Source organism: Engystomops pustulosus, chromosome 3 (genome assembly GCF_040894005.1).
Source record: "Engystomops pustulosus chromosome 3, aEngPut4.maternal, whole genome shotgun sequence".
Lineage (NCBI taxonomy): Eukaryota > Metazoa > Chordata > Amphibia > Anura > Leptodactylidae > Engystomops > Engystomops pustulosus.
Window position 1 is genome coordinate 109,131,223 of NC_092413.1, and position 27,442 is coordinate 109,158,664.

At 42.0% G+C, this 27,442-nt stretch overlaps 1 protein-coding gene across 4 annotated transcripts in view; it reads left to right on the top strand.

The window, feature by feature from the left end:
• The window catches only part of REV3L (REV3 like, DNA directed polymerase zeta catalytic subunit), a 109,798-nt gene that overhangs the window by 71,127 nt on the left and 11,229 nt on the right, over positions 1–27,442 (top strand). For all 4 annotated transcript variants that reach the window (XM_072141773.1, XM_072141772.1, XM_072141771.1 and 1 more), the window contains 10 exons: positions 261–343; positions 450–575; positions 2,877–3,066; positions 4,529–4,634; positions 5,944–6,059; positions 7,665–7,783; positions 12,054–12,172; positions 12,424–12,565; positions 13,042–13,286; positions 15,715–15,823. In XM_072141773.1, coding sequence (XP_071997874.1) covers positions 261–343; positions 450–575; positions 2,877–3,066; positions 4,529–4,634; positions 5,944–6,059; positions 7,665–7,783; positions 12,054–12,172; positions 12,424–12,565; positions 13,042–13,286; positions 15,715–15,823 — 1,355 coding nt within the window. The remainder of the gene's footprint in view (positions 1–260; positions 344–449; positions 576–2,876; positions 3,067–4,528; positions 4,635–5,943; positions 6,060–7,664; positions 7,784–12,053; positions 12,173–12,423; positions 12,566–13,041; positions 13,287–15,714; positions 15,824–27,442) is intronic.

Consider the following 27,442-nt stretch of genomic DNA (forward strand, 5'->3'; position numbering starts at 1 on the left):
TATAAGGCACGCCAGATTATAAGGATGAATGACCAGCAGGTGGCAGACCTGTGCACAGTTCAGGGCAGCTGTTGTCTGGAAGTACGGTTCATATATAAGGCGCACTGGACTATAAGGCGCACATTTGATTTCTAAGAAAATCAAAGGATTTTTTGTGCGCCTTATAGTCCGAAAGATACGGTAAATTTCTTAATGTTTTTTATAGTATGTGAGTTTTTATGTGCAGGTTTTGATATATTCATGTTCTATTTGTCTTCTAGAAGCAAGATATCAAACTATGAGTCAGAGAAGAGGGGCGAACCCTGATAAACTGCGACGAGTTCTATTAACATCTCAGTTGAAGGTAAGTGTTATACAGTACAAGTATAAATTACATGTAACCTGGAAAAATACTAAAATGTTTTGTTGCAGTGTGTGTTAATGCTTTTCTTTCTGTTTTTTATTCATAGAATCAGTTTGCTGCTATGGCTGATGTTAAAAAAGAATCTTCTCAGATTGAAGGTCCCTCTCTAAATAACTCTTATGGCTTCAAAGTCAGTGCACAGAATTTACAAGATGCAAAGGCCTTGCATGAGGTGAGATCTTAAGCTATAGTGGATAAACGCTGAGCAGAGCGGAAGATAGCAACAAAGAAAATTGTGATCTAATTCTATATTTTCCTCATTTATTTCCTGGCTCCTCACCTCCTTTTGTGTACTGGATATGGATTTGATTAGTAGCAGCAAGGCAATGACTCTACAAAAAGTTTGTGCAATAATATTGGCATCATGAAGTTCTTAAGGGTGTATTGCACTAACGTATCCCTGCCCAGTGTACTGGATGGGGGGGGGGGGGGTGAGAACTGGTAACCCTCCCCTCTCCATAGAAAATAAAGCTGCATGGCTGTTACTGCCGAAGATAAAGTATGCTCTATTTTTTTTGCAGCCTTGGCACAGTATGGTGAGCACACATGCTCACCGTACCGAGCCCGGGCGCCATAGCCTCCTATGGGGGATTTATATCCGGCCTGCCAGATATACGCCCCCCTTATGTTCGTGTAAATACACCCTTACATTGTAAAAGACTTAACCCTTTAACTTGGGCAAGTCCTATCCCATTGCACGATGACCCAGTATGGTCAGTGGGTATTTCAAGCTCGAGGATTACAACATGCTCTTCTTTTGCAAGATTATTTAAATCTATGGTTCATTGAAAAATATCCATTGCACTTTTACACCAGTGCATTTATAGTTTTAACATTGGGGGACACCGCACTATGGGTATAGACCCTGCTATTAGGAGATTGTCACCAGGGAGAAAAGAAAGGTGTTGGCTCTGCCTCAGTGGGCTATACCCTCACCACAGGCCTTATGCTGATCAGTTTTTTTTTTAATATTTATTTTTATTAGATTTTTTTACACAAAACAAAATACACAACGATGCTGATCAGTTTTTAGCTCAGTATCTGTAGGAGGCAGACATGACTTGGAAACAGGTCTGCTGCTTTTCCTTTTGTTAATTTCTCTTTTCTCCTTTTGAGGTGCAAAAGATTAGCTTTTGCACCAGGGCAGATTGTAGCAAGGCAGACATCTGCATGGTTAAAAACACTGCCACTTCTCCCTGCTGGTGCCTTATTTGCTGGTCACCCAGTGCCCCACTATGGTGCAAGGTCACTGAGGGGGGTAACCCACAGCAACAAAAGACATGGAGAAGTAAGTGCCATTCATCCAAGTCCCTTTCTGGGTTTGATGGGGTCCCTTGGGCCCACTTGAGCATTTCTTAATCTTCTCTTTTTTTTTTCTTCCTCGCTCTCTTCTCCCTTTCCTTACCTAATGGTGTCTTCTGCTGCAGAGGAGGGGGGCTCTTTTTTATTGGTCCCTTTCCTCCCCTCACCATCATATCTTCTTCTTTGGAAGACACCAACAGGACCCAGGATCCATCTAGGGTGGCAAAGCATTTTATTTGCAGCTGCTGCAACAAAAGGCTACCATATGGTCAGCCTGACCTCATCTGTGCTCAGTGATATTATGTGGTTCTCACTGTCTGGCTGGTGTCCCTGACCTGTGCAGTGGAAGACCTTGCAACACTGTCACAATCTATGGTGTGCCCAAACCCATATTCTTCTTCAAGAGGTAGACACAAACGTTGTGTGACTCTGCATTCTGTATACAACTGAAAAGGATCGAGCTCTGACCCCCTGGATCCCTTATCCTAAGAAGCCCAGAGGCTACCAGCTCTGTGCAAGATACTCCCTGTTTATAAAATTAAAGCTAGGCTCTAGGTTGTGCACAACGGCGTCATTTTCCCCTCTATTACGAATGTCTCTAGGATGTCCCTTGGTGATGTGTTCCCCAATGTTAGAATTTTGTACTCTGCATAAAATCTTTTTCTCTTTGCTACATTGGGGGACATAGATCTCAGCTTTTGCTTCATGTTGTGTCCATTTCCTGGGCACCTGCTGTGTTTTTTCCTGATTCAGGACATGTTGGTACCATTTTTTTATTTTCATATGATGTGGGTATAGCCCACTGAGGCAAAGCCAACACCTTTTTTTCTACCTGTAAGCCCCCCCGCAGCTGGACCTACACCCATAGGGCCAGTATCCCCCAATGTAGCAACGAGAAATGGATTATATGGCAAGTACAAAAATCCCAATTTATCTCTTTTGCATTGATATAGAAAATTTCAAAGACTTCATTCATAATTTTTTTTTTTCTATGTGAGTTAATACAGGTGAATGTCTGGTGCAAAACTTGCTTGAAAAAAGTAAAACACTGAACAAAATCTAATATAAAATCATCCTTTTTTTTTTTATCTTGATAATTTTTTTTTTTCACACTTTGTGTCAAAGAACCTTGAAGATGTGGAGTAATAATTTGTGTCCATGCTTGTTGCAGGTTCAGCACCTGACACTAATGTGCATGGAGTTACATGCAAGAACTCGACGAGACTTGGAGCCAGATCCTGAATTTGACCCCATATGTGCCCTTTTTTACTGTCTGTCATCAGACTATCCACTTTCAGGCTCTGACAAGAAAGAATTGACTGGTGCCATTGTAATTGCAAAAGAAACATCTGCTGATAAAGGTACATACATATCTTATACTGCTCCACCACTTGTATACAAACATTTAATAATATCATAACCCGTGGGCTGTCAGAGATTATATAGGTTATAGAGTTTTTTAACTCCTTTACGACCGTCCTCCATCTGCAGTTTCTGCACTTTTTCCTGCTCCTGCACAAACTGCCATAATTTGCTATTTCTGGCAAAAACTGCTGAAGTTGTGGGCAACTTATGAATGATGTAGTCAGATTGCTCTGATGCAAGTTTATTCTATTCCAGAATATGTGGTGTCTGTAGGAGATCACCTGGAAAGTAGTAGCGCATATGATTTGAGCACAGATTGTTGTGGTTTTCATATTTATTATTAATGATCTCATGATTTTGTGGGTAAAACGGCTATTTAGTCCTGTGGCCATTAACAATCAGTTTTTAAAACCCACAAACCTTTGCTGTTTTGGCCACATTTCAACTGCTTCCTATCTGCCTATTACAAAACTTTTCAAGGACTGAAATGTGCATCCGGGGCAGTACGTAGTATGTAACATCGATCGGAAGAGGACCTAACAGGGCTTATTTACTAAGGGTTCCGCAGCCGCGTTTCCGTCGGGTGTTCCGGCGTTTTCGGTGATCGCACCACTCGGACAGGTATTTAGATCGTGTTGCACACTATCGGATTTTGGCGCTTTGGCTCCCCCTTTCATGCATCAGAAATCGGGGGGGGGGGGGCATCGGACGATCCGACGGATTCAGACAGAGCGTGCGATTTTACTTAAAAATTGTGTCGCAAGCCAATGCACTTACATACACCAGGAAAAAGATGGTGAACTCCGGCGTACCTGAGAGGGGAAGCGACACAGGATATCGGGCATACGATCTTCTTGAGTAGTCGTCGTCAGACTTTCGGGATCTCCTCCGGAGCGGGTAAGTAAATGTGCCCCATTATTTGTATGGCAGGTGCGGTGCAGGTATGGCGGTGCAGGTACTTTATTACTAAGATAGGCTTGGATTTCCTATTGTACCACTCGCTTCCCTTGGGAACACATCTCTAAATGCTGGTTCCCTTATATGGACTTTAACAATCATTTGTTTAAAGTCTTGTGTAAGGAATACGATCTGTGTTGATTATGTTGTGTGGGGATTAAATTCTTCTTTTACATTGTATTCATAACAATTTTATTATTGCATTACCCTTTAGTAGTCAATGTTGTGCATCAACATTTATCATGAGTTTCAGAAAGGAGTGTCTTAGATTGTTGGTTATTACACAACTGGAAGGCAGTCACTTACAGAAAATAATATATATGTTCATGCACATTGTTTTTTTTTTGTTTTTTTGCTGTGTGCTAGCCTTGTCTAAATGGATAGAAATTATTTTAATTTCTACTGTCATCAGCATTTTAGCAGATATCACATGCCAATCTTTCCATATAAACCCTAAACTAATTTTCTAATGTGTATTTTCCCTGTATTCATTTTCCTTAGATTTCAGAAGCCCCTTGCTGAACAGATCTGGACTTACAGGTTTTCAAACAACATATGCCACAGATGAGAAGGACCTTTTTGAACATGTAATCGGCTTAGTCAGAAGGTATACCCTGTTCTCATCCTAGGAGAAACAAATATCTGTTTATGGGAAATTCACTTCTATAAAGCTGGTCCCATCTGTAGGAAATGGACATTTCTTAAGGTAGAATTCACATAACCATCAGTGGCGTCTTGGCAGTTGCCTATGATTATAAAGAAAGTATATTATTCCCCCTACTGTTACACCCATGGGGTCCAATACCCTTGAGACATGGAGTGGTGATACTTATCTGGCACTGCCATTATAATTCATGTTTTAGCAGAAACAATAATGGTTTGTGAACAGTTCTTCCACTAGCTCATGGGTGTGGCATTGGGCAATATATGTCAACCTATACCTGGGCTGGTGAGAGTATTGGTATATTCAGCGCGTTGTGCTCAGGTGAAGGAATGTACACACTGTGCAGTAATAAATTCCCCCCAATATATTTTTGGAAACCTACTGCTCCAAATAATTTGCTATATATGTATAGTTGGCAACCCAAAACCTTATAGCACAGCTAAGGGATAATGCCTGACATGCTGTATTGGATCTTAAAGATGTAGGGCTATCTAATTCTTTAAACAAGTCAGAATGCAGTGGCATTGGAAAGAGACGACTTGCTCAAACTGAGAATTTGAGTCATGACTCATTGCATCTCGTTACAGAAATTTTGTTGCATACATTAAAATCTGATTCTAATATTGGCATCCTCCTGGATATATTAAACATATCCATTCCCTGTTTCTCTATTGCCAAGATCTGGGTATTGTGTCCACAGCAGATAAGCTGGAGTCTTAAGCATGAGGTGCAACTAATATATGTTTAACATAGTTCAGTGTGGTGTGTGTATAGTCTGTAGATTTAGCCCAGGATCTGTGGATTAAAGTGTGCTGTTTTTTGGCAACCTTTTTGTCAAATGTTGTAGAAATGTCTCAATCCACTGCAAAATATCGCAAAGAAGTCTCCAGAATGAAAGGGCAAGGAAAATTAAAACGAGTGAGATAGATATGACAAACAAATCCATGACAATGTTAAACAGTCCAGACTCAATACACAAACCCTGACAGAATGCCTAGGCCAGCCAAGGAAATTTAAATAAGAAATGTTATGATACAAGAGATTCAGCCAGTAGCACTGCCTAAGGACCCTGAATCTATACAGTCAAGCATAGAGTCATCAGTGCCCAAGTACTGTAAATAGTCCTTCAGGAAAGGCCAAAAACGTGCTCATGGTGTGGCGCGGGTTTTGGTAGAAATCGGCCATGTTTTTCAACCTCAGGAAAACCCCTTTAACTGCCTGCCTTTTACCTTGTCATTCCCTTTTCACACAGGTATGATCCTGATATTTTGTTAGGATATGAAGTCCAAATGCACTCCTGGGGTTATCTTTTACAGAGGGCATCCACACTTAATGTAGATCTCTGCCAGCAAATGTCCAGAATACCAGGTGAGTTTAGATGTTGATATGTTTATATCCAGGATATGATACATTGTACATGACTTACGAGTTGCCTTTAAGTTTTTGGCTTATTTTAACCTATATGGTAGTTCATTTAGCCAGTCCTCTATCGCTGAGGCTCAGCTTAACTGTATTAATTGTTTTACAGCTGTTTTCAGACTATAATTGTTGTTTATAATACATTATGTTTATATACATTATAATACAATGTTTATTGACTCTAAAAAGTATGAACAGTTTGACATGTTTAATGAGCGCAATTTCGTATTTTACTGTAATGTGTAGCTACAGATTTGTTATACATGGTTTTCATGTACTGTAGGGTGCATAATACAGGGAAAAGTCTTCCATAATATGGCAACAGAGTAGTGACTTAATCCTGTAAAGTCTACTGCCATCAGCGGTTCTAACGTACGATGGTTGGGGACCCATGTTCTGCATTATGTTCCCTTTATAAATGAGACATAAATAAAAGAAATGTGCACACTACAAGATCCATGGATTGACCTAACTACTTTACTAATCTAGTGAGCCAGTTAACGTCAAATATCAATAATAATAGTGCCTGAAATGTATGAAAAAAAAAAAATAAATATATATATATATATATATATATATATATATATATATATATATATATATATATATATATATATATAATTTTGCCCTATAAAAAGATCTGGTGACCACTTTGCGATGTGTAGTAAGTTTCTATTGATCAGTAGTAAGTGACAGTACTTTCTGGCTAATATAGAACGTTTTTAAAATAAATGAAATGTTAATTTTTAAGATCTGTTTCTCTCTCTTAGGCTACATTCACACAAACCTATGCCCATACGTTCAACGCCATGGAGAAGAGGAGTGGTGACCCCTCCCCTCTCCATAGCATTGCCGGCCTATGGTGGTGTAAATTCAGCCTTAAAGGAAACCTACCATTTAGAATGGCAGGGGTAAGCTGTTAGTACCGAGCACCAGCTCAGGGTGAGCTGGTGCCGGTACTTACTTTCGTTAGTCTTATAAACCGCGGTATTGCGGTTTTAACACTTTTTAAACTCTAGACCAGAACAGGCTTCGGCGCTGCGTGCGCCTACATAGGAAATAGCGCCGAAGCCTCTCCTGCTCTAGAGTTTAAAAAGTGTTAATACCGCGGTTTATAACACTAACGAAAGTAAGTATCGGCACCAGCTCACCCTGAGCTGGTGCTCGGTACTTACAGCTTACCCCTGCCATTCTAAATGGTAGGTTTCCTTTAACCTTTCACAAAAATGTACTAGTTGTTGCAAGGTCGCAGTGCAAGGCTTTTAGTGCCCCCCAGTGGCTCTTGCCGGCACAGAGGTTATTAAAATGGTTACCTAACTCAAACACACTGTTGCTTGGAAGCGTTAGGCAAGTGAAGGATTTTTACAGATTCTCCGGCAACAACTGCAGTAGCTTCCCTGGCTCTGTAGTCTTTGGGACAGATCAATGCCTGACCAACCTCCATGCTCAGCAGTGACCTCTACACTAAGGGCACATTACTGACTGAAATTGTCATTTTGAAATGTTTGCGATTTGTGTAATAATTGCATATTTTATTTTTATTCCACATCTCAGAGGATACAAATGAGAACCGATTTTCTGCAGACAAAGATGAATATGGTGCCGAAACTATGAGCGAAATAAATATAGTTGGTCGGATTGTATTAAATGTTTGGAGGATGATGAGGCCTGAGGTAATGCATACTTTCTATGGGGAACCTGTAATGTATAAAACGTCCTTCAGGGAGCCGTACTACTAACCAAAACCCTAGATGCATCAAAAACCACAGTGCAGCACAATTGCCCCCCAGAAACCACTACTCCATAACACCGTATTTGAACAAAAAGTAACATAAACCCCAGAGCAGACTACAATACAGTACACAAACAAAGCAATAGTAATGAAGATGGAAATTGCTTAAACCCATACAGCAGGTAATAATTGTGAAATACTGGCTCTACGTGGGGGCTCTGGTAGACTCCCATTACTGAGCCCTGCATGCAGCCAGCCCGTTATTCTAACTTATTATCTGCTGCACAGGGCTGATTCTTGCCTTTTGCTGCCTGAGGTGTAAACTGAAGTGTCACCCTTACTATTATGCTGTCCCCTAGGTACAAGAATATAACTACTTTAACACTTCCCCCTATGTAAAGAATATAACTACTATAATATTGCCCCTATATACAAGAATATAACTACTATAATACTGCCCCCTATGTACAAGAATACAACTACTATAATACTGCCCCCTATGTACAAGAATACAACTGCTATAATAGTGTCCCCCTATGTACAAGAATACAACTGCTGTAATACTGACCCTCTATGTACAAGAATACAACTGCTGTACAAGAATACAACTGCTATAATACTGCCCCCCTATGTACAAGAATTCAACTGCTGTAATACTGCCCCCTATGTACAAGAATTCAACTGCTGTAATACTGACCCCCTATGTACAAGAATTCAACTGCTGTAATACTGACCCCCTATGTACAAGAATTCAACTGCTGTAATACTGACCCCCTATGTACAAGAATACAAGTGCTGTAATACTGACCCCCTATGTACAAGAATACAAGTGCTGTAATACTGACCCCCTATGTACAAGAATACAAGTGCTGTAATACTGACCCCCCTATGTACAAGAATACAAGTGCTGTAATACTGACCCCCTATGTACAAGAATACAAGTGCTGTAATACTGACCCCCTATGTACAAGAATACAAGTGCTGTAATACTGACCCCCCCTATGTACAAGAATACAAGTGCTGTAATACTGACCCCCTATGTACAAGAATACAAGTGCTGTAATACTGACCCCCTATGTACAAGAGTACAAGTGCTGTAATACTGACCCCCTATGTACAAGAATACAAGTGCTGTAATACTGACCCCCTATGTACAAGAATACAAGTGCTGTAATACTGACCCCCTATGTACAAGAATACAAGTGCTGTAATACTGACCCCCTATGTACAAGAATACAAGTGCTGTAATACTGACCCCCCTATGTACAAGAATACAAGTGCTGTAATACTGACCCCCTATGTACAAGAATACAAGTGCTGTAATACTGACCCCCTATGTACAAGAATACAAGTGCTGTAATACTGACCCGCTATGTACAAGAATACAAGTGCTGTAATACTGACCCGCTATGTACAAGAATACAAGTGCTGTAATACTGTCCCCCTATGTACAAGAATACAAGTGCTGTAATACTGTCCCCCTATGTACAAGAATACAAGTGCTGTAATACTGACCCGCTATGTACAAGAATACAAGTGCTGTAATACTGACCCCCTATGTACAACAGTACAAGTGCTGTAATACTGACCCCCTATGTACAAGAATACAAGTGCTGTAATACTGACCCCCTATGTACAAGAGTACAAGTGCTGTAATACTGACCCCCTATGTACAAGAGTACAAGTGCTGTAATACTGACCCCCTATGTACAAGAATACAAGTGCTGTAATACTGACCCCCTATGTACAAGAGTACAAGTGCTGTAATACTGACCCCCTATGTACAAGAGTACAAGTGCTGTAATACTGACCCCCTATGTACAAGAATACAAGTGCTGTAATACTGACCCCCTATGTACAAGAATACAAGTGCTGTAATACTGACCCGCTATGTACAAGAATACAAGTGCTGTAATACTGACCCGCTATGTACAAGAATACAAGTGCTGTAATACTGACCCCCTATGTACAAGAATACAAGTGCTGTAATACTGACCCCCTATGTACAAGAATACAAGTGCTGTAATACTGACCCCCTATGTACAAGAATACAAGTGCTGTAATACTGACCCCCCTATGTACAAGAATACAAGTGCTGTAATACTGACCCCCTATGTACAAGAATACAAGTGCTGTAATACTGACCCCCCTATGTACAAGAATACAAGTGCTGTAATACTGACCCCCTATGTACAAGAATACAAGTGCTGTAATACTGACCCCCTATGTACAAGAATACAAGTGCTGTAATACTGACCCGCTATGTACAAGAATACAAGTGCTGTAATACTGTCCCCCTATGTACAAGAATACAAGTGCTGTAATACTGACCCGCTATGTACAAGAATACAAGTGCTGTAATACTGACCCGCTATGTACAAGAATACAAGTGCTGTAATACTGACCCGCTATGTACAAGAATACAAGTGCTGTAATACTGACCCCCTATGTACAAGAATACAAGTGCTGTAATACTGACCCGCTATGTACAAGAATACAAGTGCTGTAATACTGACCCCCTATACACAAGAATACAAGTGCTGTAATACTGACCCCCCTATGTACAAGAATACAAGTGCTGTAATACTGACCCCCTATGTACAACAGTACAAGTGCTGTAATACTGACCCCCTATGTACAAGAATACAAGTGCTGTAATACTGACCCCCTATGTACAAGAGTACAAGTGCTGTAATACTGACCCCCTATGTACAAGAATACAAGTGCTGTAATACTGTCCCCCTATGTACAAGAATTCAACTGCTGTAATACTGACCCCCTATGTACAAGAATACAAGTGCTGTAATACTGACCCCCTATGTACAAGAATACAAGTGCTGTAATACTGACCCCCTATGTACAAGAATACAAGTGCTGTAATACTGTCCCCCTATGCACAAGAATACAAGTGCTGTAATTCTGACCCGCTATGTACAAGAATACAAGTGCTGTAATACTGTCCCCCTATGTACAAGAATACAAGTGCTGTAATACTGACCCCCTATGTACAAGAATACAAGTGCTGTAATACTGACCCCCTATGTACAAGAATACAAGTGCTGTAATACTGACCCCCTATGTACAAGAATACAAGTGCTGTAATTCTGACCCGCTATGTACAAGAATACAAGTGCTGTAATACTGACCCCCTATGTACAAGAGTACAAGTGCTGTAATACTGACCCCCTATGTACAAGAGTACAAGTGCTGTAATACTGACCCGCTATGTACAAGAATACAAGTGCTGTAATACTGACCCCCCTATGTACAAGAGTACAAGTGCTGTAATACTGACCCCCTATGTACAAGACTACAAGTGCTGTAATACTGACCCGCTATGTACAAGAATACAAGTGCTGTAATACTGACCCGCTATGTACAAGAATACAAGTGCTGTAATACTGACCCGCTATGTACAAGAATACAACTGCTGTAATACCGCCCCCATGTACAAGAATACAAGTGCTGTAATACCGACCCCCTATGTACAAGAATACAAGTGCTGTAATACCGACCCCCTATGTACAAGAATACAAGTGCTGTAATACTGACCCCCTATGTACAAGAGTACAAGTGCTGTAATACTGACCCGCTATGTACAAGAATACAAGTGCTGTAATACTGACCCCCCTATGTACAAGAATACAAGTGCTGTAATACCGACCCCCTATGTACAAGAATACAAGTGCTGTAATACTGACCCCCTATGTACAAGAATACAAGTGCTGTAATACCGACCCCCTATGTACAAGAATACAAGTGCTGTAATACCGACCCCCTATGTACAAGAATACAAGTGCTGTAATACCGACCCCCTATGTACAAGAATACAAGTGCTGTAATACCGACCCCCTATGTACAAGAGTACAACTGCTGTAATACCGCCCCCATGTACTTGGTGGGGTAAGGCCCGTTCCACACTTGCGAGTGTGATGCGATGAACTCGCATCACACTCGCAACGCATGCTGCCGGGAACGCACAGCCCGAACGCTGCACACCGGGAGTGAACTGACATGCTGAGTTCACTCCCGCAGTGCAGCGTTCGGGCCGTGCGTTCCCGGCAGCATGCGTTGCGAGTGTGATGCGAGTTCATCGCATCACACTCGCAAGTGTGGAACGGGCCTAACAGTGAAAGTCACAGAATTGGTGAATTTATTATTTTTCTTTATGCCATTTTGAATACAGTAACTTTGTTTTTGATCTTTTTTAGGTTGCTCTAACAAACTATGCATTTGAAAATGTGGCCTTCCATGTTCTTCACCAGAGGTTTCCACTTTTTACTTTTCGAACCTTATCAGATTGGTTTGATCATAAAACTGATATTTACAGGTAATATTCTATTACTTTAACCTTGTTATAAGGTAAAAGGAGTTCTGGAAAAAGCCCTGAGGGCTTTATGTAAAGTTATGTAACTTGGGCACCACTACTTTCATATTACATCTCTCTATTGACAGCATTTAGAAACTGTTGGTTCCTTTTCATAACCAATAGATATAAGAGGTGTCTATAGTTTATGGCCTTATAGGTTCAGAAATAAACTTCTAAGCTAATATAGTTTTTTTGTGTGCATTTCTTTACAGGTGGAGGATGATTGACCACTACATGAGCAGGGTGCATGGAACACTCCAGTTACTCGAACACTTAGATCTGATTGGGAGAACTAGTGAACTAGCCAGACTTTTTGGGATTCAGTTTTTGCATGTCTTAACTAGAGGATCACAGGTAAAATAACAATAATGGGAGTTAGCATACTTTAAAAAGCAGCTTTTGTGCATTTGCTGTGACATGATAGTATCTGTTCTTTTAAATGACCAAGCACATAGTTATTAAAATATGTGATAAAAGGTGCACAGCAAACAGGGCCATTAAAGGGCTATTAAACACAGTCAAGTTATCTGTCGGCTGAATTTACTGGCCCACACCTAGAACAGGTGAACTGGATGCAGCCATTCAGTTCAGTTGTACTAGGCTCAGAATTCATTTGTTTGCCATGATTCCATATCTGGTGGATGTAACAGCTGTGGTAGTATTTTTTTTTTTTTGGAAATCAGATTCTTAACTACACAAAGTAAACTGGTAGCAAGTCAGTACAAAGCAACCTTTGCCATAGAAAGGGATGAAGCCTAATAAGTGATATGATGACATTTGAAAACACTTAACGCTTGAAAATTAATTTTTTTATTTTTTTTTTTGCACAGTACCGAGTTGAATCAATGATGCTACGCATTGCTAAACCTATGAATTATATCCCAGTAACTCCAAGTCCCCAACAACGAGCTCAGATGAGAGCACCACAATGCATACCCCTTGTGATGGAGCCTGAGTCCAAATTCTACAGCAATTCTATACTGGTGCTAGACTTTCAGTCCTTGTACCCCTCCATAGTGATTGCATATAACTACTGCTACTCGACTTGCTTGGGAAACATTGAGAACCTGGGAAAGTAAGTGGTTGGGTGTATTCATGTAGTATAAATCAGATGTCTTCACTGTTTTGGGCAATCAGATATCTATATACAAATATATTCTAAAACTGTAGTAAAAACAATTTGCCAAAAATTAGATTTTCCATAGATGATCTGACATTTACATTGCTTCTAAATGGCGGTTTCTGGAAACCTTTTTTAAGTGGTGTTTATTTTCATCACAATCATGTTTGGCATAAGAGGAGGATATCCCTTGTTTACAGAGGCAGGTGCTCCCGTCTAACTTCTTAACTCACCTGATACACATTGAAAGTGATGCGGTACTGGGCTCCTGTATTTTACTTTTAAAATATATATCTTTATGTAATTTAAAGAGAAACCTTTCAGGCATATTAACCCCCAACAGTAAATATATTTTCATAAACTGCCATTAGAAAGCATTGCCTCTATCCCTACATTGCCCCTATACATGTCTGTAAATTTAAACAATTGGGTACAAAAGCTGTAGGCAAATGACCTGTGAGAGTTCCAATGAATCATTATCACATTCAGCAGTCCAGCTTATTCATGAGTGTCGGGCACAGCCACTCCCCCAGTGCTTGACTGACAGTCTGTATAATTATGTGACGCTCCTGGTGCTGGCTCCTCCATGTGCATCCTGGCCGGGCTCCCCCCTGCAGCCTGTGTGTGAGATATACTCCTATACATATTACTGACAGCCTGTATAATGATGTGACACTCCTGGTGCTGGCGGCCACACCCCCTGCAGCCTGTGTGTGTATGAGATACTCCTATACACATGACTGACAGCCCTTATAGTGATGTGACATTCCTGGTGCTGGCGCACCTTGCAGCCTGTGTGTGTGTGAGAGACTCAACTGCTCCAGGATGTGGTCGTGTGTATAGCAGAACATGTCAGGTTCGTGTGCAGCTGATGTCTGTGTCTCACACATGTGTATAGCAGAACATGTCAGGTACTTGTGCAGCTGATGTCTGTGTCTCACACAGGTGTATAGCAGAACATGTTAGGTACTTGTGCAGCTGATGTCTGTGTCTCACACATGTGTATAGCAGAACATGTCGGGTACTTGTGTAGCTGATGTCTGTGTCTCTCACATGTGTATAGCAGAACATGTCGGGTACTTGTGTAGCAGATGTCTGTGTCTCTCACATGTGTACAGCAGAACATGTCAGGTACTTGTGGAGCTGATGTCTGTGTCTCACATGTGTATAGCAGAACATGTCAGGTACTTGTGTAGCTGATGTCTGTGTCTCTCACATGTTATAGCAGAACATGTCAGGTACTTGTGTAGCAGATGTCGGTGTCTCTCACATGTTGTTATAGCAGAACATGTCAGGTACTTGTGTAGCTGATGTCTGTGTCTCACACATGTGTATAGCAGAACATCAGAACACAGCATGTTGGCAGATAAAGCACAGACAATGGGGGTCATTTACTAAGGGCCCGAATCGCGTTTTCCCGACGTGTTACCCGAATATTTCCGATTTGCGCCGATTGTACCTGAATTGCCCCGGGATTGTGTCGCACGCGATCGGATTGTGTCGCATCGGCGCCGGCATGCGCGCGACGGAAATCGGGGGGCGTGGCCGAACGAAAACCCGACGTATTCGGAAAAACCGCCGCATTTAAAACCCGAAAAAGTGTCGCTTGGTGACCGCTTACCTTCACCTGGTCCGAGGTGGTGCATTCCGGCGCGTGGAGATGATTTTCAGCGCAGCAGCGCCACCTGGTGGACGGCGGAGGAACTCCCTTCATGAATCCCGGCCGGACCCGAATCCAGAGCAGAGAACGCGCCGCTGGATCGCGAATGGGCCGGGTAAGTAAATTTGCCCCAATATCTTCATATACCTATCTTCGTATGCTCACTGTGCTGCCACAATAATTTTGACCCACAGTGGGAGGTGGAGAGCAGGAGAGAAGGGCCCTGGGAGTGTGTAAGAGCCAGAGCCTTTGTAGATCTAATGGACTCTGGTGACAAGCCCTTGCGCTTAATTTACATAAAAAATAAAAATTCTGGGTTTTTTAAAAGATAAAATACAGGACCACAGGAACTCTTCTCTCCTCTACCCCTATCCCACCCCTTCAAGCTCTTCGTTTGATGTTTTGCGGCAAAATTGGGGTCATAAATTCCAGGTACAACAAAAATTTTTCATCTCTCTGATATAATGATGCTGTAAGCTCCTCTAGTATTCTGGCGTACCCAGTCCCAAATGGACGTAGGTTATGATTTCTTCCATGCTGCTGGTATACTTAAGCCACGTTCACTAAATGGGTTCATCAATAAACCCTTATCTGATGACAAAGAGATAAGATAGAGTTGGAATTACATGCATAAGGGGTTATAAGCTAGAGGGGCATCTATCAAAGGATGGACAATCCGTTGCACATCACAGTTTTAATAACATGTTGCTATTTGGTTTCTAGGTGTGAAGAGTTCAATTTTGGATGCACATCTTTGCATGTTCCTCCAGATCTCCTGTACCAACTAAGGCATGATATTACAGTATCATCTAATGGAGTTGCTTTTGTTAAGGTAAAATAGTTACCCTTAAGTCCCTTACATACAGTGAGTGTAATGTGTCCAACTCGCATCATAGTTGCACCAAGTACTGGCTGGAACAATCCGGCTCGAATGCTGAGTAACCGGAGCTGAACTCTGGTTGTTAGTGTTCAGACCGGATGTTCCACTCCCTAGTGTGCAAGGGGTCTTACTTGTGTGTCTAGCCAGTTTGACTATTTCTTACTTAGTTTAAAACTTACTTTAGTTTTAAGGAAAGTGTAACAACAGCAGAAATGAATAGTTTGTATAAAAATGGCAGACATTGTAAAATACTTCAATAAGAGTGCCTTTTTTCTCCTGCAGTGAGCAGTATATAAGACATCCTGTTCACATCAATGAGTAAAGAAAAAAATGCTAATGATTAAAGGGATATTCCCATTTGAGCAAATAATTATTAGTGTTTGTATAATGAAAAGTTCTACAGTTTTCTAATATACTTTCTGTATCAATTCCTTAGGGTTTTCCATACTTGCTTGTTGTCATTCTGTAGAAAACGTCATTGTTTTCGTCCAGTGGATAGAAATCTTTCCAAGGTCACACAGGTGCACGGCTCATTATATCAGTGATTTTCAAATATTTTTGAGCCGCGGCACACTTTTTATACTTAGAAAATCCTGGGGCACACCACCAACCAAATAGCACAAAATGACACTAAAACAGTCATATTATACATATAGTTAACAATATAGATTCTAAATTTATTTTACTCACTCAGTAAATGAGTGTGAAACCTCTTCCTCAACAGTTCTCAGTTTCTCCCTGTTTTTAGTATATGGTGCTGATTATTATGTGGCTCATATACTGCAAAATAAAGGGGTACAATGAGAAGTACTATGGCCATGAGGCCAGAGTACAAGTGCCAGCTCGTATACTCAGCATATGAGCTGGTACTTGTAGTACTCCAGCCTCATGACTATAGTATTTCTCATTTTACATTTCTCATTGTTATATGCAGTATACTGCTGGAGTACTAAAAGTACCAGCTCATATGCTGAGTATTCTGCCAACAGTTCATATACTCAGGCAAAAGCTCATATAGTCAGCATTATTGGTGGGCATTACCTTTGCGGTGGGCAAATGCGAGAGTCTCTCCGCTCTCAGGATGATGCGCCGGCCTCAGTGACGTCATTTTGTCGCGCGGGGTTCAAAGCTTGCGCATGTGTTATTGTACACGTCTCCTACATTGTAAGAAGCCGTGACTGCGCATCGTGAATCAAAACACAGGGGGCACCATAGTTTGGGGAACTTTCCCCGCGGCACACCAGACCATGTGTCGCGGCACACTAGTTGAAAATCACTGCATTATATCACACAGCTCTGTTTACGCTGTGTGATGTAACGAGCCGTATATATACAAAATTAGCATTTCTGCAAACAAGAGGTCCTTTGGCCAAAGGCAAAAAAACTTTTTTTTTTTTAAATTTAACTTTTATTTTTATCGGTTCTTAAAAATAGGATATGGGTCCTATTTCTACTACATATATGAAAACAAGAAATTTTAAATTGGAGTGGTGGGATAAGAGCTCTAATTTATTCAGTTACATTTGAGAGGGAATACTCCAGAGATGGTATGTGTTCACATCTGGTTATTTCAACCACTGGCTCAACAGAGCTATTTAATGTAACTCTATTCCTCAACCCTAATAAAGCTCTTTGACAATTTTTTGATCACTAGTTGAAGGGTGACAGTCTCTAAGAGGTCAGTCACTTTCTGTTGACGATTTTGTAATCATTATGCACATTCTCACTCGTCATGCACATTTTCATTCATTCATGGAAGGCTGCCTCTAGAGTAATTCACTGTCATTCTGAACCCCATCTCGCTAGTGCTGCTTATATCAGAGGCTGAACAGCCCCGTTACCCCCTGAAGACGCCATATTATGGCGAAACATGTTGGGGGGGCAGTTTTGAGTGTGTGAATTTTAATATGAGTGGTGTTATGGATGAGAAATGGGGATCAATGCTGAACTGCAGCGGCATTTAACCCCTTAACGACTTGGCCTTCTAGTTTTTTTCACTTCCATTTTTCACTCACCAACTTCAAAAATCTATAACTTTTTTATTTTTCCACATAAAGAGCTGTGTGTTGGCTTATTTTCTGCGTAACAAATTGCACTTCATTGTGACAGTATTTAATATTCCACGGCGTGTACTGGGAAGCGCGAAAAAAATCCCAAATGCAGTGAAAATGGTGAAAAACCACATTTGCGACGTTTTCTTGTGGGCTTGGATTTTACAGCTTTCACTCTGCGTCCCAAATGACATGTCTCCTTTATTCTTTGGGTCGGTATGATCACGTGGATACCAAATTTGTATAGGTTTTATAATGTTTTCATACATTTAAAAAAAATTAAAACCTCCTGTACAAAATTTTTTTTTTTTATTTTGCCATCTTCTGGCGCCAATAACTTTTTCATAATTTGGTGTACAGAGTTGTGGGTAATGTAATTTTTTGCGAATTTTGATGCCGTTTTCATTGCTATGATTTTGTGACTGTGCGACCTTTTCATCACTTTTTATTAATTTTTATATATTTTTCAAAATGGCAAAAAAATTCCATTTTCGACTTTGGAAGCCTTTGGACTTTGGACCCCGTTACGGGGTTAAACGCAGTGAAAGACAGTTATTATATTTTGATAGATCAGACATTTTCGGACGCTGTCATGTCCCAGGACTTGTTTCTATTCATTGACATGTATATGTGTTATACTGCTTTGCCTTTTGACCCTCCTGTCTTCCTGTCCTCTAGCTTCAGTATTGTAACTCCTCCCCTCTCCCTCATGTATGCAGCCATCTTTGTCAGGAAAAGTGCATATCTGAATGTCTCTGCTACCCTGGCAAATTATATCCTTTTCACACCGTTGTAACCAGCATTTCTTCAAGATTTCTGCACTAAATAAAGCTGGAATCTTCCCACATGCTTCTTTCGATGGAGTTGACACTATCTGACAAAAAGTGATTTCGGTGTAAGTACTGGTTAAAACAAAGATATAAGACTATCTATAAACACCTGCTTACAGCCAGGTTATTGAGTCAGAATAGTGAAAAGGATCATAGACTGCCAGTCCCAGCCGTGGGGACAGAGACTCAGCTACAGCTACAGTCATAGCAGCCATCCCTCCTCAGAGTAATCCATCCTGTGTGTATTCCATCATCATGGCTGAGGGACACTCAGTACAGGGAGGCATGGATCCCAGTCTGCAGTCCAGTGATAAGGACAAACGCTCTGTTAAGCCTACATGGAAGGTTAGAGAGAACCTTGAAAGCCTCCAGCATGAACTTTCATCAGACATTATGAATCTGTGGAAAAATTTACAGGCACATGTCTTTACCATTTCCTTGCCTGAACATAATGTATTGCCTCTAGAGGGAGCCCTAGAGACACTGTCCACTAAGCATGAGCATTACATGCTGAAGTGTCAAGAATATGAAAGCATTCTGAAAAGAATCAATACACAAGATAGTCTAGAAGAACTGCAAAACTTCCAGCATCTTAATGCTGAACGAGACGGTTTAATATACGAAACTTTGTCAAAAACAAGGGCAAGAATTGTGCAACTTCAAGAAACAACATCTTGTACTTCTGAGTCCACAAGACGTTCTAAACGCACGTCTAGGTCGCGATCCTCAAAATATTCAACACTCAGTGAGCAGCTTATAAAGGCGCGTGCAGAAGCCGAGGCGACTAAGGTTCAAGCCGCCTTTGCGCAGAGGAAGGCTGAAATGGAAGCAGAGGCAGCGCAGAGGAAGGCTGAAATGGAAGCAGAGGCAGCGCAAAAGAAAGCTGAAATGGAAGCAGAGGCAGCAGCCAGAGAAGCAGATGCAGCTAGAAGAAAGGCAGAAATAGAAGCTCTTCAGAAACAATGTGAGCATGCTGTAGCCATCGCAAAGGTGAAGGTCCTGGAAGAAGCAGCCAGTGGGAGTGAAAGAGACAGTGTTGCCTTGAGCGGAATGGATGCAGAGGATCCTCTTAAACGTACCAGAGACTATGTGTTTAGCCAAATCAGTGAACCCCAGATTGCTATTACCGTCCCTGACAAAGCAGATATGTCTTCACAGCGACAACACATAATTCCTTCTGCAATATCCCAAAATCAAGGTCAGTACAACACTCTGCCTGTTCATCATCCTGATCCTTCACTCTACATGAATCACCACGGCCCTACACCCCAGGACGCTCAACAAGCTAAAACGCCAAACCCTAACAATGGCCTTGCATCATACCAAGCCACAGCTAATCCTATGGACAGTAAGCCACCTCCTGGGCTAAACGCCTATGCAGCCTCATTTACACCAGTGTTTCTTAGCCAGAACGCCGAGAACAATGTGACCAACGTTACCCAGCCAGCATTTCCTTGTCCAAGCTCAGAGCGAACAGACATGTCAGAGTTTGCAAGATACATGTTACGCCGTGAACTTACTAAGACCGGACTCACAAGGTTTGATGACCAGCCTGAGAACTACAGAGGCTGGAAATGTGCCTTCAGAACCGCAATTAGTGACCTCGGCATCACTGCTGCAGAAGAGCTAGATCTGTTGATCCGATGGCTAGGCCCACAGTCCACAGAACGTATTAAGAGACTCAGGTCTGTTCACATTGGTAATCCTGCAGCAGGTCTTACAGCTGCCTGGGAGAGACTAGAGCGAACCTATGGCAGTCCTGAAGCAATTGAGAGTGCTCTCTTCAAACGGTTGCAAAGTTTCCCAAGGCTATCTGGCAAGGACAACCAAAAATTTCAAGAGCTTAGTGACCTACTTTCAGAGCTCCAACTAGCCAAGACAGACCCTCACCTACCTGGTCTCAGCTACCTGGATACTTCTCGTGGGGTAAACCAAATAGTTGCCAAACTGCCACCTAACCTCCAAGAAAAATGGGCTACAGTTGGGTCAAGATACAAAAGAGAGAATGAAGTCTGTTTTCCTCCATTTGACTACTTCTGTCAGTTTGTCAGCAACATTGCAGAGTCCAAGAATGACCCAAGCTTTTCCTACGGTGAGTCCAGCGGCCTCAGTTCACCACCTTTTAAATATGACAGCTCACACTCCGAGTACAGAAAACACAGAGGTCCAGTGTCAGTAAAAAAGACTGATGTTCTTCCCACTACCTCATCAGCTTCTGAGGAGCTCAGCTGTAAGATCAACCAAGGTGAAAAGATTGAGAACCCCAATCGCCTATGCCCTATTCATAAGAAGCCGCATCCTCTCAAGAAGTGTATTGGCTTCAGAAAGAAGCCACTTCAAGAACGCAAGGAGCTGCTAAAGAAGTTTGGAATATGTTTCCGATGTTGTGCTTCCACTGAACATGTTGCTAAGGACTGTAAATCCACTATAAAGTGCATAGAATGTGACAGTGAGAACCACGTACAAGCTCTTCACCCCTCTCAGTCCAGCCCTACACCATCTACAGATCTCCCTCCTCCAGCAAAGCATGGCGGGGAGAACACAGATCAAGCAGCAAGGCCCATCACAGTATCCTCTTCATGTACAGAAGTCTGCGGAGAAGATCTTTGTGACAAGTCCTGCGCAAGGATATGCCTGATCAAGGTGTACCCAAATGGTCAGCCAGAAAAGACTTTAAAGGTGTATGCCATCCTGGACGACCAGAGCAACCGATCACTTGCAAGGTCAGAACTTTTTGATCTCTTTAACCTAAAGGGGGATGCTTACCCATATACCTTGGGCACTTGTAGTGGTATTACAGAGGTTTCAGGGAGAAGAGCCAGTGGACTTGTAGTAGCTTCTCTAATGGGAAATCTAGAGGTACCTTTGCCCACACTTGTTGAATGCAACCAGATACCATCAAACAGACAGGAGATCCCTACACCAGAAGCCGCTCTCCATCATCCTCATCTAAGGACCATAGCCAGTGAAATACCAGCTCTGGACAAAAATGCAGAGATCCTGCTTTTACTGGGAAGGGACATTCTCAGAGTGCACAAAATACGTCAGCAAATCAATGGTCCACATGATGCACCATTTGCCCAGCGCCTTGACCTAGGCTGGGTTATTATAGGCAACGTCTGCATTGACCGAATGAAAAGGCCTACCAAGATATCCTCATTTAAGACTCATATATTGCCAAATGGTCGCAGCACTTATTTTCAGCCATGCCCATGTCATTACCAGGTGAAAGAAAAGATGAGTAACTGTAAGGGGCAGCATGACCAGCAAGATGACATGAACATTTGCCTTCCATGGGATGATAGCCTTGGATCTACAGTGTTCAACACCACAAGTGATGACAACAAGTTGGCACCTGCTAGAGAAGATAAAGAATTTCTCAAAGTAATGGATAAGGAATTTACTCAAAATGATTCCAACAGCTGGGTAGCACCTTTACCTTTCCGTACTCCAAGAACAAAACTACCAAACAATCTGCAGCAAGCAGCCTCAAGATTTTCATCTTTAAAGCGTACCTTAAAGAGAAAGCCAGAGATGGAAAAACACTTTGTAGACTTTATGCAGAAGGTGTTTGATAGAGACCATGCAGAACCTGCACCGCCACTAAAGGAAGGAGAAGAATGTTGGTACCTGCCATCATTTGGTGTGTATCACCCTCGGAAACCAGACCAAATCAGAGTGGTGTTTGATTCTAGCGCACAGTTTGAGGGAGTGTCTCTCAACAATATGCTCCTCACTGGTCCTAACCTCAACAACAGTCTTCTAGGGGTCCTAATGCGCTTCAGACAAGAACCTGTTGCAATAATGGCTGACATTCAACAGATGTTCCATTGCTTCATTGTTAAAGAAGACAACAGAAACTATCTTCGGTTTCTTTGGCACAAGGACAACGACGTCAACAAGGAAGTCATAGATTATCGAATGAAGGTGCATGTCTTCGGCAACAGCCCATCTCCTGCTGTAGCCATCTATGGACTGAGAAGGACAGCCCAACAAGGTGAGAAGGAGTATGGTTCTGATGCTCGTCAGTTTGTTGAGAGGAATTTCTATGTTGATGATGGTCTTAAGTCTTTACCCACAAGTGAAGAGGCAGTTGATCTTCTTACCAGAACACAAGAGATGCTGTCTGCAGCAAATCTCAGACTTCACAAGATCATCTCCACTAACCATGAGGTAATGAAAGCCTTTCCCTCAGAAGATCATGCCATCAACTTGAAGAGTCTTGATCTTGGTTCTGACACTCCTCCTGTGCGCAGCCTAGGGTTTCTCTGGAACATTGAACAAGATACTTTTACTTTCCAAGTGTCTGCTTGTGATAAACCGTTCACCAAGCGAGGAGTTTTATCTGTTGTGAACAGTATTTACGATCCTCTTGGGTTCATTGCGCCCATCACCATCCAAGGCAAGATACTGCTAAGACAGCTTACCACTGAAAATACGGATTGGGACTCTCCGCTACCTATTGAGAAACAACTAAGGTGGGAAAAATGGAAAAGGTCTCTGGAAGTGTTAGAGCAACTCCAAGTTCCACGTTGTTATTCAACCAGCTCCCTTTCAACAGCCATCAGGAGGGAAGTCCACATCTTCTCTGATGCATCAGTGGAAGCCATAGCTGCAGTAGCCTATCTGAAGACCACAGGAGCCAGCAATGAGACACATTGCGGATTTGTCTTAGGTAAGGCAAAACTTACTCCAAAACCCGCACACTCTGTACCGAGACTTGAGCTTTGCGCAGCCGTACTAGCAGTTGAAATTGCTGAAGTAATACGAGACGAAATAGATATTTCAATTGATTCGTTTACATTTTACACTGACAGCAAAGTTGTGCTCGGTTATATACATAACCAGACTAAACAGTTTTACATGTATGTCAGCAACCGAGTAGAACGCATCAGGAGCTTTTCTATGCCTGAACAGTGGCAGTATATCTCCACGGAACTTAACCCTGCTGATCGAGGAACAAGACCTGCACCAATTGCACGTCTTTTGGATCACATGTGGTTATCTCCTCCAAGGTTTCTGTGTGAGGAACCTTGTCTGACTCCATCCAATGATGTCTTTGAGCTAATTGATCCTGAGTCTGATAAGGAAATCAGGCCCACAGCCTCCACGTTGTACACTTCTGTAACTTCAAAGGTCAAGCTGAAGTCACATCGCTTCGAGCGTTTCTCAACTTGGTCATCCATTGTGCGGGCTATTGCCAGATTGGTTCACATCTCTCGCTGCTTTGCTAAGGACACACCATCACAGTGTCATGGGTGGCATACGTGTAAGGAACACCCTACTGCTTCAGACCTTGAACATGCTGAACAAGTCATCATCTGTTGTGTTCAACAAGAAGTGTATCATCAGGAGATAAATTTTATCTCAAAAAACATCAGTTTGTCCAAGAGTAGTGCACTCTACAAACTCAATCCAGTGCTCGATCACCACCAGTTACTGAGAGTGGGCGGCCGGATAGAGAGATCTGACCTGTGTAACAAGGAACAAAATCCTATCATAATACCAGGTGGACATTACATTGCTACATTGCTGATCAGACACCATCATGAGCTAGTACAGCACCAAGGCAGGCAGTTTACTGAAGGTGTCATCAGGTCAGCTGGTTTCTGGATTGTGGGCATGAAGAGATGTATTTCCTCTGTACTCCACAAATGTGTTAAGTGTCACAAGTTAAGAGGAAGACAGCAACAGCAGCAAATGGCAAACCTACCAGCAGACCGTCTAAGTGCTGATCCACCATTTACTTATGTTGGGGTCGATGTCTTTGGTCCATGGCCAGTAGTTACTCGTAGAACCCGTGGTGGAGCTGCAAATAGCAAGCGATGGGCAGTACTGTTTACTTGTCTCAGCATTCGAGCAGTACACATTGAAGTAATTGAATGCATGGATGCCTCTTGCTTCATCAATGCCCTTAGAAGATTCTTCGCCATTCGTGGACCTGTCAAACAGTTGAGGTCCGACTGCGGTTCCAACTTTGTGGGAGCTTGCAAGGAACTACAATTGGAAAACTTCTTGACCAACAATAGATGTACTTGGGTGTTTAACCCTCCACATTCATCGCATATGGGAGGATCCTGGGAACGCATGATTGGAATTGCACGCAGGATACTTGAATCAATGCTAATGGACAACAAGTCTTCCTTGCTTACTCATGAGACATTGGTCACTTTCCTTGCTGAAGTATCTGCCATAATCAATGCAAGGCCTTTAGTTCCAGTTTCCTCAGACCCTGATTCTCCAATCATTCTTACTCCTGCAACACTTCTTACTCAGAAGATCGGAACTGCTGATATTCCTCCAGGCACCTTTGACCACAGTGACATCTACAGACGCCAGTGGAAACAGGTCCAACATCTGTCTAATGTGTTTTGGCATAGGTGGAAGAGAGAGTATCTCCATATGCTTCAAAGTCGTCAAAAGTGGCAGACTTCAAAACCTAACCTCCAGGAAGGCGATCTTGTTCTTTTAAAGGATAAAGAAGTCCATCGTAATGAGTGGCCCATGGGTCTCATCACTAAAGTTCTGCCTAGCGACGATGGAAAGATTCGCAAAGTGGAAGTCAAGGTAACAAAGGGAGGTTCCGCAAAGGTTTTCTTCCGTCCCATCCATGAGCTAGTGCTTCTGCTACCAAAAGAAGAAGCTACATGAGTGACTTGGATACCCACTTAGTTTATGGCGGGGAGCATACCGTCTTCCCCAATCCGAAGATGGGTTTACTTGAACTTCTTCACAGTTTCGCATCAGGATTTCAAATCTTCAACCTCAAGATTTGGACTTATTGTTATTGTTTGCATGTTGTTTTTTCTCTTGTTTACAGGTTTTAAGAACAACCTATGGACTCATACGACATTCTTTCAATTTTGGTATATTATGAAATCTTAAGATTTCAGACGGGGAGTGTCATGTCCCAGGACTTGTTTCTATTCATTGACATGTATATGTGTTATACTGCTTTGCCTTTTGACCCTCCTGTCTTCCTGTCCTCTAGCTTCAGTATTGTAACTCCTCCCCTCTCCCTCATGTATGCAGCCATCTTTGTCAGGAAAAGTGCATATCTGAATGTCTCTGCTACCCTGGCAAATTATATCCTTTTCACACCGTTGTAACCAGCATTTCTTCAAGATTTCTGCACTAAATAAAGCTGGAATCTTCCCACATGCTTCTTTCGATGGAGTTGACACTATCTGACAAAAAGTGATTTCGGTGTAAGTACTGGTTAAAACAAAGATATAAGACTATCTATAAACACCTGCTTACAGCCAGGTTATTGAGTCAGAATAGACGCGGCGATACCTAATGTGTTTATGATTTTTACTGTTCATTTATATTTATATCAGTTCTAGGAAAAGGGGGGTGATTTGAATTTTTAGGTTTTTTTAATTAGAATTTTTTTTTTTTTTAACTTTTTTTTTAATTTTTACTTTTACTATTTTTCAGACTCAATAGGGTACTCTAACCCTAGGTAGTCTGATTCATCCAATCATATACTGCCATACTACTGTATGTGGATTTTACTCCCGATTGATTACAATGTGCAATTAGCACATTGTAATGCATGGGTTAAAACTAAGTAGCCTTGGGTATTCAGAACACCCGAGGCTACCAAGGCGACGGATCGTGCAATATGCAGCAGAGACTTTCCGGGTATGTATCAGCCCCTGAGGCTACCAATACAATTGAAAGAAGGAGAGCAAATTCAGACTATCATTGGTAGGTCCAGCAGGAAGACCTCCAAAGATATTGCAGTTCTGTCAACACCACCTCACTTTTCCCGCAGTTCCAAACAGACAATGAGGTGTCGCTTTAAAATAGCGCTGAGAGCAGCATCTCTTAAGTTCCCTGGGACTTGGTAGATTTGGTCCTGTTTGGTGAACTCTGTCCTGGGGTGATGGTAGGGGGTGCTCACAGAAATGGCTCCGAGTGCCACCTCTAGCACCCGTGCCATAGGTTCGCCACCACTGCTCTTGAGGCAGCCTTCCATGAATGAATGAAAATGTGCATGACGAGTGAGAATGTGCATAATGATTACAAAATCGTCAACAGAAAGTGACTGACCTCTTAGAGACTGTCACCCTTCAACTAGTGATCAAAAAATTGTCAAAGAGCTTTATTAGGGTTGAGGAATAGAGTTACATTAAATAGCTCTGTTGAGCCAGTGGTTGAAATAACCAGATGTTAACACATACATTTCATTTGGGACCATTCCCCCCCCCCACCCCACCCTTGGGGAACAGCTTCTCCATGTGACCTTTTCAAATATATGAAAACACCCATCACTTGGCTTAGCGACGCCCCCTGCTCCTCTACAGCCAGTCCCGAGTGTGGAGAGTTATTCATATATTTGAAAAGGTCACATGTTTCCCAAGGGTGGGGGGAAACTGCTCCTTTCCAGCCCCTCCCATTTGGCAACTGCCTAGTCACACAGCAGATGCTAATGAAAGGTACAATATAACATATCTTTTTTTCTGTAAAACCAATTTTTTATACAAAAACACTTTGGCAGTGCATGTACTATACTCTGTGGGGACTGGGGGAGTGCTAAAAATGGGTCTCCTGGTGACAGGTTCCCTTTAAATAGACAATCTAAGAACAAAAGACTTCCTGAGTGACTGAGAGGAAAACTGTTCTAGCTGTTCATGGCAACCAGTCAGATCAGATCAAATTTTCAAACTACAGTTTTATAAAAT